This window comes from Hyalella azteca, unplaced genomic scaffold (genome assembly GCF_000764305.2).
Source record: "Hyalella azteca isolate HAZT.00-mixed unplaced genomic scaffold, Hazt_2.0.2 contig8310, whole genome shotgun sequence".
Lineage (NCBI taxonomy): Eukaryota > Metazoa > Arthropoda > Malacostraca > Amphipoda > Hyalellidae > Hyalella > Hyalella azteca.
The window spans coordinates 71,909-89,558 of NW_025938407.1; the positions used below are offsets into that span (position 1 = coordinate 71,909).

General features: G+C 39.9%; 1 protein-coding gene across 1 annotated transcript in view; it reads right to left on the bottom strand.

The window, feature by feature from the left end:
• Window positions 1–17,650, bottom strand: part of LOC108679373 (probable cyclin-dependent serine/threonine-protein kinase DDB_G0292550) — a 54,858-nt gene that overhangs the window by 12,331 nt on the left and 24,877 nt on the right. The window contains exon 2 of the mRNA XM_047881551.1: window positions 3,756–3,803. Within this exon, the coding sequence (XP_047737507.1) occupies window positions 3,756–3,803 (48 nt within the window). The remainder of the gene's footprint in view (window positions 1–3,755; window positions 3,804–17,650) is intronic.

A 17,650-nucleotide genomic window follows, 5' to 3' on the forward strand; every position in this document is an offset into this window, starting at 1 on the left:
ATGTATACTGACTCCATTTAAATATTTTTTTTATCAGTGTATGAAGGCAGGAAAATGGTACCTACTTTCTGTCTCTTATACACATCTAGATGTGTATAAGAGACAAGTCTATGGTTCTGACCAAGGACTACTACACACATTGTAATACTATTGTATGAAACAATTATGGGCATATCATTTGTTGATGCCACTAAAACAACAGCATTTTCATAGTGTAGGCGATCGCCTCTGCTAGCAGAGGCTGGACATAGGCTATGCATGTCCTGTGTGTAGTAGTCCTTGATATATATATATATATATAGCACGTATAAGTAATAACGGATAGAGGGATAAGCAATAAGACGTATAAACAGGTAGACTAGCACGATACTACGAGAAAAATAATCGTACAGGCAGGCAGACGGATAGATCGACGGTGAGACAGACAGCTGATTGAACGGTCATAAAAGAGACAGTGTAATTCCTGTGGCCAACATCATCATGTGGTTCTGAGAGCCGTGTGGGTCTTAGAGCCATGTGGTCCTGAGAGCCTTGTGGTCCACAGAGCCATGAGGTCCGGAGAGCCTTGTGGTCCACAGAGCCATGTGGTCCTGAGAGCCTTGTGGTCCACAGAGCCATGAGGTCCACACAACTAGTCTGCTACCAGTCACACGACTAGTCTGCTGCTAGTCACACGACTAGTCTGCTACTAGTCACACGACCAGTCTGCTGCTAGTCACACTAGTCTACTCAAATGACTCGCACGACTACCGGATTAAACGCGGCGCCGATTGATAGCTACAGAGCTGAAGGCACTCTTAAGAGCAGTCAACATACAGTGAATAAGTGTCACGCTTGAAAAACACGTGTGAATAAACATGCGTCGTATATGATCATACACGGTACACACACATCATACAATGACACACACATACCATACAAAGACACGCACATCGTTCAATGACACGCACATACATCATACAAAGACGCACACACACATCATACAAATACACGCACACATCACACAATGACACACACACATCATACAAAGACACGAAAGGCGCTCGTATGCCACACGGTAGCAGAACCAAGTATGGAGAAATTGTGGCCAATCAGCTGTCGAACTTCATCTTAAATGCTCAGGTAATTAGGGACGGTCGTTAGCGCGCACTCATGCTCATTACTATTAATCAACCATTCATTTATAGGTTGCAGCGGTAACGTTTATGATTAATGTTGCTAGTGCGTTGAAAATTTATTAATAATATAGCAATAGAGTAGCTTTTGTGCTTTAAAATATGAAGGCCGCATGCCTTCAAGTTTTTCAATTATGTTTGCAGCGCTAGACTTTGTTGAGATTTGCATTCTCATCGGCGAAGGTTATATGGCGTCGGAAATGATGGCCTCGACACCAGGCTTCGTTTTACCGTCAAATCTGATTTTTTTTAAGAATATCGTCATCAAAGTTATAATTATTGGTCGCTAGGTGGGGAAATATTGCAATGCAAAACCGAATATTGCTTTTCGTGCTTGGGACAATAGGTAAACGATTATATTTATTACTTATGAAGGAAGTGCATCCATATTAATCAAAGTTATACTTGTTGGTCGCTGGGTGGGAAAATATTGCAATTCAAAACCAAATATTTTTTTTCCGTGCACGGAACAATAGGTAAGCAAACGATTATATTTATTATTTAAATAATATGAAGGAAGTGCATGCATATTAACAGCGACGGCGGCAGGAGCAATAGGAGAGAAGAATGCGTGCATCACGGCCGAGCGAGAGAAGGGAGGTCAGCAAGTGGCTTGTGATCGAGGTCACCCCCACTCAAACGACTGGAGGGGCGGGGGGTGTGTGGGGTTCAGTCGTCCACTCCCCCTGACCTCCCCACTCAAACGAGTGGAGGGGGGGGGGGTGTGGGGCTCAGTCGTCCACTCCCCTGACCTGGAGGAGAGTGACGAAAGAGTGGATCGCCTCCACCTCTGCGTCGGGTGGTTGCGCCACACCTGCTGGAGCAGACGACGACTTGCTCGTGGTCGTCGGCGCGCATCACACGTGCACGTGCCGACGACGCACGTGCAAACGTACGTCTGCGGCCGCCACCGAGAGAGGGAGAGGTGGTGGGTGCAGGAGATTAGGAGCTCCTGAGCCACTGCCTCCCTACAGTCGGTCGAGTCGCGACACACTGAGCCCAACGCGCCGCCTTATATACCTTACATAGGTGGCCATGAGCCAGCCACCTCAGCCATCTCGCAGCCAGTCAGCCATGAGAAGGCTGGGACCGCAGAGCAATAAAATGACGCAGGGAAAGCAAAAGCCGTGCAACAGTTTGCGTTCCTCGTCACTGCACTTCATGAATTTCACTTTACAAGACATAAATTACATTCAAACGAACATTTCCAGTATAAAACATGAGCACATTTTTTTTCTATACGCGCTATTTGATGTATACTAGGCTCATGAGGTGACGCAAAAGGAAATTCAACACTTTTTTTGAAAGACCAAAATTTCGATTTTCGTCTCAAATCACGCAACTTCTTCATACATTACTGCATTTTGAAAAAACGAGCTTACTTGATAAATTCAACACTATTCAAGGTTTCAGTTCATAACGCAGTGAAATATGCATGCTAAATGTGCGAATGTGATTGTTATTCATGCTATTCAACAATTTTATCAAATGTAGAACGCTTATTTGTTTAATTCTTTGTCGAAACTACAGGATCAAGTCAACGAGACGCTGGTGATTCAGCTGTAGGGGAGCAGCCTAGGGGGAGAGGTGACTATGTAGGGTAGGAGGGGGGCAGGGGGAAGGAGTGAGCTGATAATCCCGAGCAGCGCATGACCCCCGAAGCACCCCCGCAGAGTCTACCCCCACTCCCTCCCCCAGCCTCACCCCTTCTCCCACCCCCGCGCCGGCAATCCCCGACTATGGCTGACGTCAAAACACAGCCAAGTGCAAAACTCGACACAGGAATCGACGAAACTTCGTTTCATTGCAGACAAATTACCTTTCAGGGCCGCGACCTTACGTTATGGCGACGCGAATGTGATGTTATGTGGATGTGATGTGAATGTGATGTGAATGTTATGCGAATGTGATGTGAATGTGACGTGAATGTGACGTTAATGTGATGCGAATGTGAGGAGATCCATCCATTATGTGACACGAAATGACGCACAACTACTTAATTGTGACCCAAAATTAAGACACCACACGAATCACTACAATGGTAACCTAGCACGAAGAGAACATGTTCATAGCACTCCATATATCATACACTGTCGCATTATTGAATTAATATCCTGTCACGATCAATAAACATTTTGGCATCGGTAAACACTGCACACTGTCCTATCCGACATCGACAAAAATGCACTGTCTTACATCATCTACTTCTACGACGCAATTAAAAATGCAATGATCTACCTACCGTAAAAAAGTAGAAAAGTTTTCCATCTCAAATAAACTCGGTAAAAATGGATCGCAAATCCAGGGTATAAATGCATGCATTATACTGCATGCTGCCGCGCATTCTATATATATACCCTCATGGATTTAAAGGCCAGCGTAGACTTATCCCGCGACACGGGGCGGGGGAAATTCCCGCGGACCGGGGATGGCTGAGCCCCACGACCCCGCGTCACGGGTGGCAGGGTACAACAAACCCCATGTGGAGGGGAAGAAAGTTCCCCACGACCCCGCGTCACGGGAGGCAGGGTACAACAAAATCAAATACTCGACATCAAATACTTGACATCAAATACTCACCCCGGTTCCTTTATTGAAGGAGATGCTCGCTGTGGACGACGAGTGTTTCTGTGGAGGAAGAACGAGGCCATTAGTAAACCATTCAATGAAATGAAGTAAAATGGATATTAAAGATGAAAACATGACTACAATATCAAGTTGAATTAATTCCAGCAATTAAAGCCGAGTTATTGGTATCAACTATAGTTAGCCAATAGTGGATGAAACATGCGAGGTGGCACGGTAATTTAAAAAAAAAAAAGTTAGGCCATTTATCGTGGAGAATGTGTTGAAAAGTTGCTTGAATTATCAAAATTTTGAAATAAATTTAAATGGAATCAATATGAGTAAAATGTTATGCGTAGTAAACTAGGGTAATTATTCTAGTGAAGCATTATACAGAGGAATCTTTACGTTGATGGCAAGCCTCATGAGTGCAAATTAGAATTGTAAGTCACAATACACTTAATTGTATGAATTAAAAACCTTATAATGTGTTTAAATCTATATGAAAGTTAGTAAACAATAGATGGAACATACCACTCCCGACAATTACAGTGATAACGCATCATGATATTCAATAAATACCACAGTCTAATGCATCATGGGAACACATCTAAACAAACAAAAAAACATGAATAGTGACGGCTTAATTGAATATCGATGTGAGGCTTTTAACAAAGCAAGGCCTGGTCTTGAAATAAACCTGGCGCATAATAATAGCATGAACAGTGGCGCTATTATTACACTGAAGTGCTAAAATTACCCTAGAAGTGCTATTATTACCCTAGAAGTGCTATTATTACCCTAGAAGTGCTATTATTACCCTAGAAGTGCTATTATTACCCTAGAAGTGCTATTATTACCCTAATAGTGCTATTATTACCCTAATAGTGCTATTATTACCCTAAAAGTGCTTATTATTACGCTAAAAAGTGATGTTATTACCGTAAAAAATGCTATTATTACCCTTAAAAGTGCTAATATTCCCGTAAGAAGTGCTATTATTTCCATATAGAGTGCTATTATTACCCTAAAAACGTTATTACTACCCTAAAAAGCGTTATTACTACCCTAAAAACACTAGGCAATGACAGCATCACTTCCGAGTACCTGCTTGCAATCCCTCTAACTGCAGGGAATTTCCTGGTACAGCCGCAGCTGCTGTGGGAACACCAGGGACTATACCTGCGACTGTGAATGCCCATACATAGCATTTGTAGTACTAAAAACAATTTCTATGCATGGTAACAAGGCGCATTAAAAATACCTGTAAGATTGGCAGCAAAAAATAAATAAAAATAAAACACGCAAATGCAGCAGCAACTGCAGTTTTAGAACGGCTGCGCTAGCTACTTCAACACTTGAAACAAAGGTAATGGTATCTTCACACGCAGCTCGCGATATCTTTTATCTACAGGTATATAGATACAGTATATGCAGAGAGAGAAGTGACGTTATACGAGCCACACGGTATAGAAAATAACACGGTGATGAAGTGCGTATACAGCTAGAGCAGCTGGCTGTTGCTTGCAGTGCTTGTGCACGAGACAGACAGCTGGCAACCTCATCACTCGGTTGCCATACATCGCCATATGTACATATACATTTAAAGTATAATTTCCTGGCATATGCGCCAACTTAACTTTAAATAATCCGTCATATGGAATACATCATTAAAATCATTATTCAAAAAGATAAACAATGAAATCACGAATAAGATGCATACGAAACAATAAATAACAACTGGTCTACCAGCACGCGAGTTGCCAGATGTCGCCACCGATAAAGAAGATCACTGAAGCGTAGATGTCCCAAGCTTTACACGCTGGAGCACAAGCTTCAGGGCCCGGATTCAAACAGGCTTTATTTTGTGTGACTATGTACCCATTATACACACGCCCACGTGTGTGGCTCTTATACATACGAGTGCATGCTCCGTGGCGACGGCGTGAATACAGGGTTTTCATACGAGTTCGTGGAAATTGCAATTCTTGGAAACTAGGCCCAAGATTGGCCATTCACACAAACTACCGGTACCTATAAATTGCACTATTTCGCGATAATTCATTAGAGCTGAGGAGATTATTTATTGATGCTACGTAATTGCATTCACTTAATTAATTGACGATCGTAGCTCGTGGATTGATGATCTAAATAATCGACAAGTTTCTCGGTGACCCAATAATAAATTCAACAGGAATTAACCGTAAGAATGTGTCACTTGGAAGCCAAAGTCTAATTTCACTTCCATTGTCCCACAAATGCAGTTACAGGTGCAGTCCGTATAATGAACCCTTCACTATAAGGTTACTTTGCAATGCACATTAAGGTTTAAATGAGGACACATTTGTACTTATGTGTGGTCAGGGGCTTTGATATACAGGAGCTTCTTATGAATGACTTGAAAGTCACCGAGGTTTCAGCTAGGAAGTAGTAGCTTGTCTAGAGATGATGAGCGAATTGAGATTAACGAGGAATGTTAGTAAACTTATTATATGGAATGCGTCAAGCTACTTAAAATAACGTTTCATTAGAATGTAAGTAAACATATTTTGTAGAATACGTCGGGCTACTTAAAATAACGTTTCATTAAAGCAATCACGAATAACATGCACGAGCAGGTTATAGTTAAAAGGCGCACCATTTGACAGTGCACACCATCTGACAGTGCACACCACCTGACAGTGCACACCACCTGACAGTGCACACCACCTGACAGTGCACACCACCTGACAGTGCACAGACTGCACGGCCTTGAGCACCCTGCCTGTATCGTATAAGCGCGCAACCGTCATGTCTGCTACCGGACGATGCGGGTACCGCCGTTCAGATTTACGTACGAGTTGCAGTAATGTTCTGTTGCAAATTCCAACTTAGCCCCAACGTAGCTAAGAAAATAATCATCGAAAATTATATTTGACATGCGGAAATTAATATTTTACTGGTGAAAATTGATTTTATATTAAAATTTATGGGCAATTTTTTCATGGGAATCGCCAAGTGCTTAAAAGTACAATTCAGAGCACCTTGATAGTTTATCATTTAGTAAGCCGATTGATTTCAAAATAATGATGCTGAAAACGTTACTGCATGAATAAATCTTAGCATTCATATTTTCTTTGGGTCATTGAAAAGCGGAAACCATCATTTTTATGACTAGACCTTCCTTGCAGCGATGCGTGATGAAGGCGCATAACAATACTACGGATTCAGGCCTCTATAAAGTAAAAACGAGCGTCCTTCCCCCCGACGCATGAGTTTTGCCTGTTAAGAGCCGCTGGTCGACCGCAATCTAGTTTAAAGGGCAAGCTTGGTAATTTGAAACACTAAAACTTTTCTGGGATTTGAAAAAATTATAAAAATATGGTCTGACCAGAAATCCCACATGAAGAACAAGGACGAAAAACGTACTTCAGTAACGCTGAATTTATCAAACAATTTTAATTCGCATTCTTTTTCCTAATTATACGCTGAGATGAAGAGCGACACTTGAGATGCCTGACGCTAAATTTTCATGTTGAAATAAATTCATGCCCCTATATAAAATCCATGATAAAATAGCAATGATATATATAGAAGCAACAATATGTATGAAAATCTCAATAAAACGCTTAGAAAGTGAATTGAAGAACAACTACTTACAACTACTTAATAAAAAGTAGGGTAAATATATGAATAATTACATGCAGCACCCCGTAGTATACGTGTTAGTAGTCCATAATATTTATACTTATTTACCAAGTCTGCATGAATGAATTGCATTACGTACACCACAAAATCTTATCTTTAGCTGGATATAATTTAGGATAAAAATGTAGAACAGTTACAGCGCTGACAGGTGGCTGAAGTGTTTCTCAACCAGCAGCTGGTTAACATCGCAACGTCAACATGACCAACGAAGCGTCATGTAAAAAGAAACTTGAGAAGAGTGCATGAATTCATGACCGTCTGAATACACGCGCAGGTATTAAATGAATGACTGGCTATAACTATGGCATGTGCTTATTGGCATGGAAAAATGGTGCGGCTTTACATACAATTGCATATCACACGATACAATTACATAAAAATAAATAAATACTGTTTCTGTACAATCCGAAGTGCGTCTATACAAGCAAACAAGAAACAGTACAACTGCAACACCAGAAATACGGCTGCAACACAGGAAAAAGCTGTAACACCAGTACCTACTAATAATATAATAGTATTTTATATAATATATAGAATATAATAGTATTTTACAACTAAACAAAATAAGGTCATAAAAATAATACGACATCAACATCATGCAGTAATATCCTAGACACTCCAGATCAACATCAATTGAAACTAGAAAATTTTTTGGACAAAAGATTTATTCAAGAAACAAATCTCTGGCATGTTAAAAATTTTATTTAATTTTCAAGATTTAGAACATGATGAAATATTTGATACGAAGTGCTGTACGTGACGACGATAATCTGCCGGTGTGCCAGGACAGCGCGCCGCGAGATAAGGAAATGATAATGATAGTAGAGATGATAGTGATAGTAAAGATGATGATAATGATGGTACAGAGATGATAATGATGGTACAGAGATGATAATGATGGTACAGAGATGATAATGATGGTAAAGGAGATGATAATGATGGTACAGAGATGATAATGATGGTAAAGGAGATGATATTGATAGTACAGAGATGATAATGATGGTAAAGGAGATGATATTGATGGTACAGAGATGATAATGATGGTAAAGGAGATGATATTGATGGTACAGAGATGATAATGATAGTACAGAGATGATAGTAGAGATGATCATGATAGTACAGAGATGATAGTAGAGATGATCATGATAGTACAGAGATGATAATGATAGTAGAGATGATCATGATAGTACAGAGATGATAATGATAGTAGAGATGATCATGATAGTACAGAGATGATCATGATAGTACAGAGATGATAATAATAGTAAAGAAATAATGATAGCAGTGGACAAGGCAGTCAGTTTGAAGGCAGACGGGCCGAGATAAGAGATAATCACGGCAGCAACAACCAATCACGCAATGATAAGCGGCCTCATAAGATACATTACTAGATATCGAATGGCGCTTTAACGTCAGTGACTCTTAAGGTTATTAAAATTTATTAATAGGTATTTAAAAACTTATTATTATTATTTGAAAAACTTATTATTATTATTAAAAGCTTAAGGTTATTAAAAAAAAGAACGAAAATCGTTCGTTAACGATACGTACTGATATAACATCAACACATTATGAAGCAATTAACGCACTCATCTAAAACATAGATACTGAAACATGTCATAATTATAAACTTTTCACTTGCGCGTGGATTTCGTACTCATTTTTTTTATCAGCTTTGCATTGTTTATTGTTTTAATTTATAAATCAAACATCGTATCAGTGATTCATACGGCTTCACAGACCAGAGTGTAGACACAACAAGAACGTTTCAGGTCCATTATAATACCATTTAAAACGAACTTCAGCTTCACATATACAAAATGAAAAAAAAATTCTAATGTGAACCAGAGGACGAATTTGTCGGAATGAGTAGAGAGTAACTGATTTATAATTCGTTAGAAATAAAATCATGAATGAGAACATGCATTAGAAGGCAGTGACGGTAGAAACGGGTCAACTTAAAACTTCATAAAGGAATAACACAATAAACAAAAGAATATCTTTTAAAGCGATGTCACAAACTTGTAAGCATGGAATTTGAGTAAGAAATATATGACTGAAGAACCATCTTACCCACAAGATAGGGAAAATGCAAAATTTGATAGAAAATTTTGGGTTAAATAGGGCAGGCTCAGTTGAACTCTTAACTGTCCGGCAACACTAACAGCTGTGAAAAAAAGACGTTTATGTTTGATTGATGTGCACTGGCAGTGCCAGTAGTGCACCTGTGTACTTAGCAGCACATTTGTGGTGAATCTGTACAACCTGACACTGTACTAACAATGCACTCACATGTGCAGACGCTGCACTGCACATGTGCAGACGCTGCATTGCACATGTACAGACGCTGCACTGTACATGTGCAGAGCTGCTTTAGGTCTCCCATATGACCATGAATCACTCGCATTATAAAATCGGGTACATTCACACATTCAAAATAGATGGAAGAAATTATTACGAGAAAGTGAATGGAATTTTACAGATAAAGAAATACTTATAATTAGAAATTAAAGGAATAAACCAGGTGAAGGGTGAGTGAAAGAGAAAGGAGGTGTGTGCGATGAAAAGAATTTAAAAGATGATTCGTAAATTAGAGGCTTGAAGTCTTCTAAGGAGGATCGAGGAATAATAAATTGAAGGATTAAATAAATTGAAGGATTAAATAAATTGAAGGATTAATGCCTGTTAAACCCTCATCCCTGCAGTCAGATGTAATGGTAAGATAGATACGATGGCAAGTGAATGTTGAAGGCTAAATGAATATCCTGCACGGTTTGTATAACGTCAAGCATTTCATTAGCTTTGCTGACTAGCTTGTGGAATGAACAATAATCTTAACAATAAAAATAAAAGCTAAGATGCATATTATCATATTATGTGAATCACTATAAAAGCAGGATGGACATGGAAATTACTCAAGTCTTTGGCAGCTCTTGAAAAACAAATAATACATGGGTGAATAAAACATTCCATATCCATGGCTGAATATGGCAGTTGAAGTCTCTTCTAGGTCAGATTCTCGTCCAGAGCGTTCGCCATATTAAGTTCTTGCAACACTTCTTCTCTACCATATCTTACGGCCCTTATTTTCCAGCATTCGCCGGAATATTTCCAATATACTTCCAGACATGCGTAACACGCAAGATACCTATACGCCAGCAGCATGGAGTATATCAGCCAGACGTATAGCCACTATACTTCCAGACATGCGTAACACGCAAGATATAGGTACTTCCAGACATGCGTAACACGCAAGATATACTTCCAGACATGCGTAACACGCAAGATATACTTCCAGACATGCGTAACACGCAAGATATACTTCCAGACATGCGTAACACGCAAGATATACGCCAGCAGCATGGAGTATATCAGCCAGACGTATCTGATCCTATAACCCTAGAGCACTTATTGCTGGATGCGTTCTAGGGTTAACGCAGTCCCTGGGCGCCTTCCACTCAGCATATAGGCGCTAGCGCTGATAACGCTCTATTGTTGAACACATTATGGAGCTCTAGTGTTGAAGAAACATTTATGTGCTGTAATGTTGAACAGATATTCCAGCGATTTATTGCTGAACAGAAATTCTGGAGTTCTAATGTTGAACAAATGTTCATCATCAATATATGACCATCTATATAGGGATTAAATGTAACGTTCAACAAAAAGCGATTCATCAACATGATGGTATGCTACATGCACCATATTCAATTTCCTTAATAACCACGGGAGTTTAAATAAATCCTTCATGTACACGCCTTTCCTACGACAAATGTCAGGACTCAAGGTTTATCAGGTTACGTCGATGGACATAATCATAACCGCAAATTATATTATTAAGAAAATATATGGATAAAAGCAATAAATATTAAAAAGCTCACCCCGAAGTGAATTAAATACTTTAAGAATAAACGAACTTGAATTAGTGATTCGAACAAAAGACAAATTTTAGTGAGTGCAAGTAAAGATTTAACTAAGGTATAAATACATGCATTTTACCTCTAGCATAGTAATCTCGGCACGATTCTTCCGGAAAACATGCATTTGCACCTTATATTTTGACCACAATATTAATTATACATGTCCAGAATGACAAGTACGGACTTGGGTATAAATGAAAATAAGTAAAAAATAACGAATGACCTTATGTCAGGAAATTCAGTAAACGAAAGAGTGACAGCGAAGCAGGAAGTGAGATAACGCCGAGCAGGGACCAAAAGATCACAAGAGATTTACGATAACTCGACGAAGAAAGAAAAATACGTCAGTAATGAGGAGATTAAGTCTGGTCTTGACGATGATTATACGCCAGAACGTCGCTACGGCGTCACAAGAAGACGTGCTTCGAACAACGCATTTTATTTAGGATTGCAGAGATTGAGTGGAAGGGGATCGCTTCCCATGCCTCAAGAAAAAGAGAGGGTGAAATTGCTATAAAATTGTTCCGGATTGAAGAGATTGACCACAGAGGGATTGCTTCGCATGCCTTAAGAAAAGAGGGAATTAAGGGGATTGGTATAAAATTGTTCCGGATTGCACAGAGATAGAGTGCAGTGGGATTGCCACCCACGCCCAGGAGGAGAGGGGGGATTGGTATACAATTAGAGGACGAATTCAAAGCATAGAGTCCCAACGAAATATACTCTTGCATCGACGTTATCCGTTATTTAATAACATAAACCAACCAGCATTAGGTGAATCGCTTGGCAAGTTCAACTTTGATGGATAAAACCAACAACTACGCACTAAGTACGAACGAAAATACAAAAATTGGCGTGCACTCAAGGGAAAAAAAGATTATTGTACCAAGGAATAAAATAATCAAATGCACAAGGATACAAAATAAGATACAATACATAAATAAATACATATCGGCACGCAAAAAACTCAAAAAGTAGCTGCAGTAGCAGCAGACGCAACTGCGGTAGCAGTAACATGTCTAACACAACAGGAGCTACACTTTCCCTTTCCAGCAGCTGCCCTCGCACCGACTCTTACAACAAAGTGCTACACTTTAACAAAGTGCTATGTACACTTTAACAAAGTGCTATGTACACTTTAACAAAGTGCCATGTACACTTTAACAAAGTGCCATGTACACTTTAACAAAGTGCCATGTACTCTTCGACAAAGTGCTATGTACTCTTCGACAAAGTGCTATGTACACTTTAACAAAGTGCTATGTACACTTCGACATAGTGCTATGTACACTTCGACAAAGTGCTATGTACACTTCGACAAAGTGCTATGTACACTTCGACAAAGTGCTATGTACACTTTAACAAAGTGCTATGTACACTTTAACTAAGTGTCTATGTACACTTTAACAAAGTGCTATGTACACTTTAACAAAGTGCTGTTCTCTTGTATTCTGAACGACTATACTACTAAACAACTCGTTTGGTTCCTGAAAAACTATCGAAAACTTCATCTCTCGTCTTGTAAGACTTCATTAAATATGGGAAGATTGATATAACTGACGCCATAAAACAGTAAGGCACATTCGTTCATCTTCGAACGATTCGCACCCAAGATGTCGCCGTATGTACAGACATAACGTTTCGACGAACACACACAGACTCATTCTTCATAAAAAAACAACAAATGAAAACATAATAAGACGCCGAATAACTTATTTCGCTTTATATCTCCATAGAAATAATTGAAGGTTTACAGCATTGCATTTTAGTTCACACGCGGCACAAGTCGACGTGAAGTGCCAGTCAGTGCTTGAGTCGTCCGCAGAAGCGGATGCCAGTGAGAGAAAACGACCTTTGCTCACAAAAACCGGACGGCAAAAACATACCCGAGTGTCCGCACTGACGCAAAAACTGCGAAGGCTGCACGAAAAATGCACGCAGATGCTTCTTCCGAGAGGGTTTTCTCAACGCTAGATTCGTGCTCAATGTAATGAGATTTGAAAATACGAAAATAATTATATGATCGAATATATTAATAATTTCTTGAAAAAAAGTCATTTCAAAACAGAAAACGCAAGCTGGGTAATCAACAAGTATATAGCTGCCATAAAGCCTTACAAAAACAATCTCCTGGTAACACATAACTGTGCAAAGTCGAGCACAAACAGTAATATATTTGCATTAAAATAGACGATTCGATAAGGACATTGTTAAGTTATCGTGAACGAGTGAAATTATCTTCCCTGGGAACGCATTTCTCTTCGTTAGGTTTCCACAGACACAAGAGAACAAACGACGAACAATAAAGATAAGCGCGCGACATACGACATAGCGTCACGAACTGTAACGGCATTGACTGTTTTCGTATCTCTTCCTTGTGCGCACGCCAGATCGCATGATTCGCGCACACTAGGACGAGTGAGAGACGTATGAACGCATGCTTTATCACAGACGAGAACGTTACCACGTACGTGGACGTATAGGCATGACCGGCGTGAATGTATATGCACGACCGACGTCCAAACGTTCCTCGAGACGATTGACGACCTAGTCAAACGGGCTCGCGGTAATACGGACAGTGTATTTACGTAGCCAGTTCCTCGGGGAATTTACCTTAACACGAGTTCTCAGTTTCCCTCCATCGGAGTTACTAAGTTCCTCTCGTCAGGTAATGAACGGGTCCCATATACATGCATTTGTGTTATGAAAATCCACACATTAGCTACACATAAACAGTAGCAAAAGTTCATGCATGTAGCTCGACACAGAGAAGGTTTCGCCATAAGTTTCCGATATGCCTGGGTGTAGAGAACACGTTTATAATATCCGACGTTAGGATTCTCTATAGGCCTAGAAACTCTACTGGAAGCTTAACACTGAAAATCTAGAAAACAAGTAAACTACAGAACCCGGATAATGTGCACAAATATTCATGACTATTAAAAGGGATTTGGGTAGCTCATGCGACTAATTAATTTGGTTACTAAGCTATGCTCAGATCTGCAGTCTCGTTACCAGGGTATCTTTAACCAAGCAGCTTGTAAAAATAGGGTATATTTTGAACGGCAGTCTGATTAATCTTTAAATGGGGATTAATAAGAGATGCTTGACAGCTTAGTGCTTCATTGTGGCCCAACAATTTAATGGTTCTGCACCCGAAATACGCCGAAATAAAAAATTGATCAATTTTACCCCACTGTCTGATTTATTCCTGGGTTTAATATGATAAATAAACCATGGTTTCACTTTACACTTGAAGTACAGTACTCTGTACAGCACCGCATACCCAGCATGAGGTAGCACTGTACATCAGTAATACGGTACGGTACTCCAAGCTACTCTCTCATCACTTGTACTCAGCATTACAGCAACGGATACCCTACATCACCTCGGCATTAAAGGCCTAGATACCCTACATCGCCTCAGCATTAAAGGCCTAGGTACCCTACATCACCTCAGCATTAAAGGCCTAGATACCCTACATCACCTCAGTATTACAGCACCAGATACCCTACATCACCTCAGCATTAAAGGCCTAGATACCCTACATCACCTCAGCATTAAAGGCCTAGATACCCTACATCACCGCAGCATTATAAAGGTCTAGATACCCTATATCCCCTCAGCATTACAGTACCAGATACCCTACATGAGGTAGCACCAGATACCCTACATGTAGCACCAGAGGTGCTCAGGTCTGCACGACAGGGCAACCGCACGGCGGAAATTCCACACAAGCGCCAGGGAACGTACGACCTGTGCCACCTACAGGGAACACCTCGGGGTGTTTGTGTGCGGATAATTCATGTGTAGAAAACACATATACTGATGTGTAATAAAAATGTGTATTGTGTAGAAGTCACATATGGTGATGTATAATAAACATGTGTAAAAGTCACATATACTGATGCATAATAAACATGTGTAGAAGTCACATATACTGATGTATAATATCGTGTAGAAGTCACATATGATGTATAATAAACAAGTATACTTTAACAAGAGCATACGGCTTTACTAAATGTTATTTATTAACATTTTAGCGGGCAGGTTATTATGTGACCATTTAAAACCACCTCTTAAAAAATACAACCACAGCCTCCAGTTTGTGTGTGCAGCTTCATTATCATGCCTCTGTTAATCTCCAGTTATCTGACCATCGTTCCGTACCTAGCATCATCACTTACCATGCCCGTGATTTGTAATGTAAGCATTTAAATGAAGGTTTGGACTCGGAATACAAAATTGACGCTTATTCCGCATTTTTTTTAAAGGCGGAAGTAGGAATATTTATTCGACTAAATAAAGTAATTTAAAAAGAATTGCAATAAATTGGAGTTAGAGACAACTTAGAGAATTTTAAAGGATAACACTCCCTGAAACGTGGTATATAGCAGGCACGGGGTATACATCGCAGCTAATACGCGTGGCATATCGCAGCTAATACGCGTGGCATATCGCAGCTAATACGCGTGGCATATCGCAGCTAATACGCGTGGTATATCGCAGCTAATACGCGTGGCATATCGCAGCTAATACGTGTGGTATATCGCAGCTAATACGCGTGGCATATCGCAGCTAATACGTGTGGTATATCGCAGCTAATACGCGTGGCATACCGAAGCTTATACACGCGATACATCGCAAGCACGCGATACATACGAGAAGCATGTGATACATACGAGAAGCACGTGCTCCGCGTGCTCGAAGTAACGCGATCCAGGTAACCCCTGCGCGAGTAAAAATTTTACCGGGACAAAAAAGCGTAACATTCAATAACGCAATCGAGGGACGCCGTCCCAACTTTCCCATTGATCGTTAATCAGCGAACCGTTCGGAGGGTGGGAACTAAATGCCACTTTTTCTTCGGTTTTAGGTTTTAACTTTTGTTGTTAGAAAATAACGGGAGAAATGGGAGACTTTATTAGATGAGAAGCAAGGGAAATTAGGAAGTAAACAAAAAATGTGAAGCTAAGAAAGGACAAGACAAACCAAACGGATCAAACATTGCAAAGATTAAGTAGAGAGATTTTAAAGTAATAAAAGTGAGATAAACGGAGAAATGCAGTGACTATTGGAATGAAAAAATATAATTAACGAAACACACTGCTTTGAAATGTAGAAAGAAAGAATTGACGTTTGAACTAACACCGGAAATAACATAACAACCAATAAAGTGTACCATACATAATTAAAAAAAGACTACCATTGAGATGGTGATGTAGGTATAGAATATAGTCAAGAACAAAGTCTAAAGAAGGTAGACAACTGTCAAGGAAACGTGATAAAGACATGGAGGCATAGGCGAAACAATGGCCCCAGCAACAGATAGCGTCAAGACCCTTAAGAGAAAAGTCAAAGTTTTCCTGTTGATATAGAGCCTCTTCCTATACTATAGATCAGGGGGCTGTGTGGTGGTCGATACCGGCTCTAGGGGGGGTCAATAGCCCCTTATATGGGGTGTCGATATATCTGCACGATAAATTTAACTGATATTTGCACTTGCCTGCATCGTTGAGGAATAATGAAATCGCAGTATAGAAATAAAAGTGTTGGAAACTGTGTAAGCTTCGAGAAAAATGCTGTGAGACTCTAACATGAATTACCACTTACAAAATTAATGCTATATATTCTATTGCTACAGTGAACATATGAGACTTGCGGACATCTCAACTGGTCAGACAGATACAAGGATGTAGAAACTTATATTACATTAAATATATCCATTATTTAAATATATCCATTATACAAATAATATTAAATATAAAGGTACATTAAATATATCCCGCTTAAGCAGGAAGCGTTTTTACTAAACTAAATAATTTATTTTTCAAATGATGCTGTTACACAATTTTGTGAAGGTCATTCTAGAGCAACATGAGCCGTAAGTAAGTACGTCAAGGATAAGGAAGCGAGTGAACTTTTCCACAAAAATGACGTATACGTAAGATGACGTCTGTATCAGATCATGCAACGGGTAAGACACTGCAGTGATAGCGGTTGTGAGAGAAGGTTAACTTCACACGGTTCACTTCACACGGTTGCCTTCAGGCGGATGTAAATGTTTGACGTCACCGTTTGAGAGCATCAACTACCAATCAACTCAATTCACAAACACTATATAATCTCAACTATCTACACCACTGTAAGCAACATTATTTGCACCAGAGTATAATTCATGAACTCTAGGCAAGCCTTCCTAACACTCGCTGTTCACTAGCTGCACTAAGCTCCAGCCTTCCATCACTAACAGTTCACTAGCTGCACCAAGTCCCAGCCTCCCCATCACTAGCAGTTCACTAG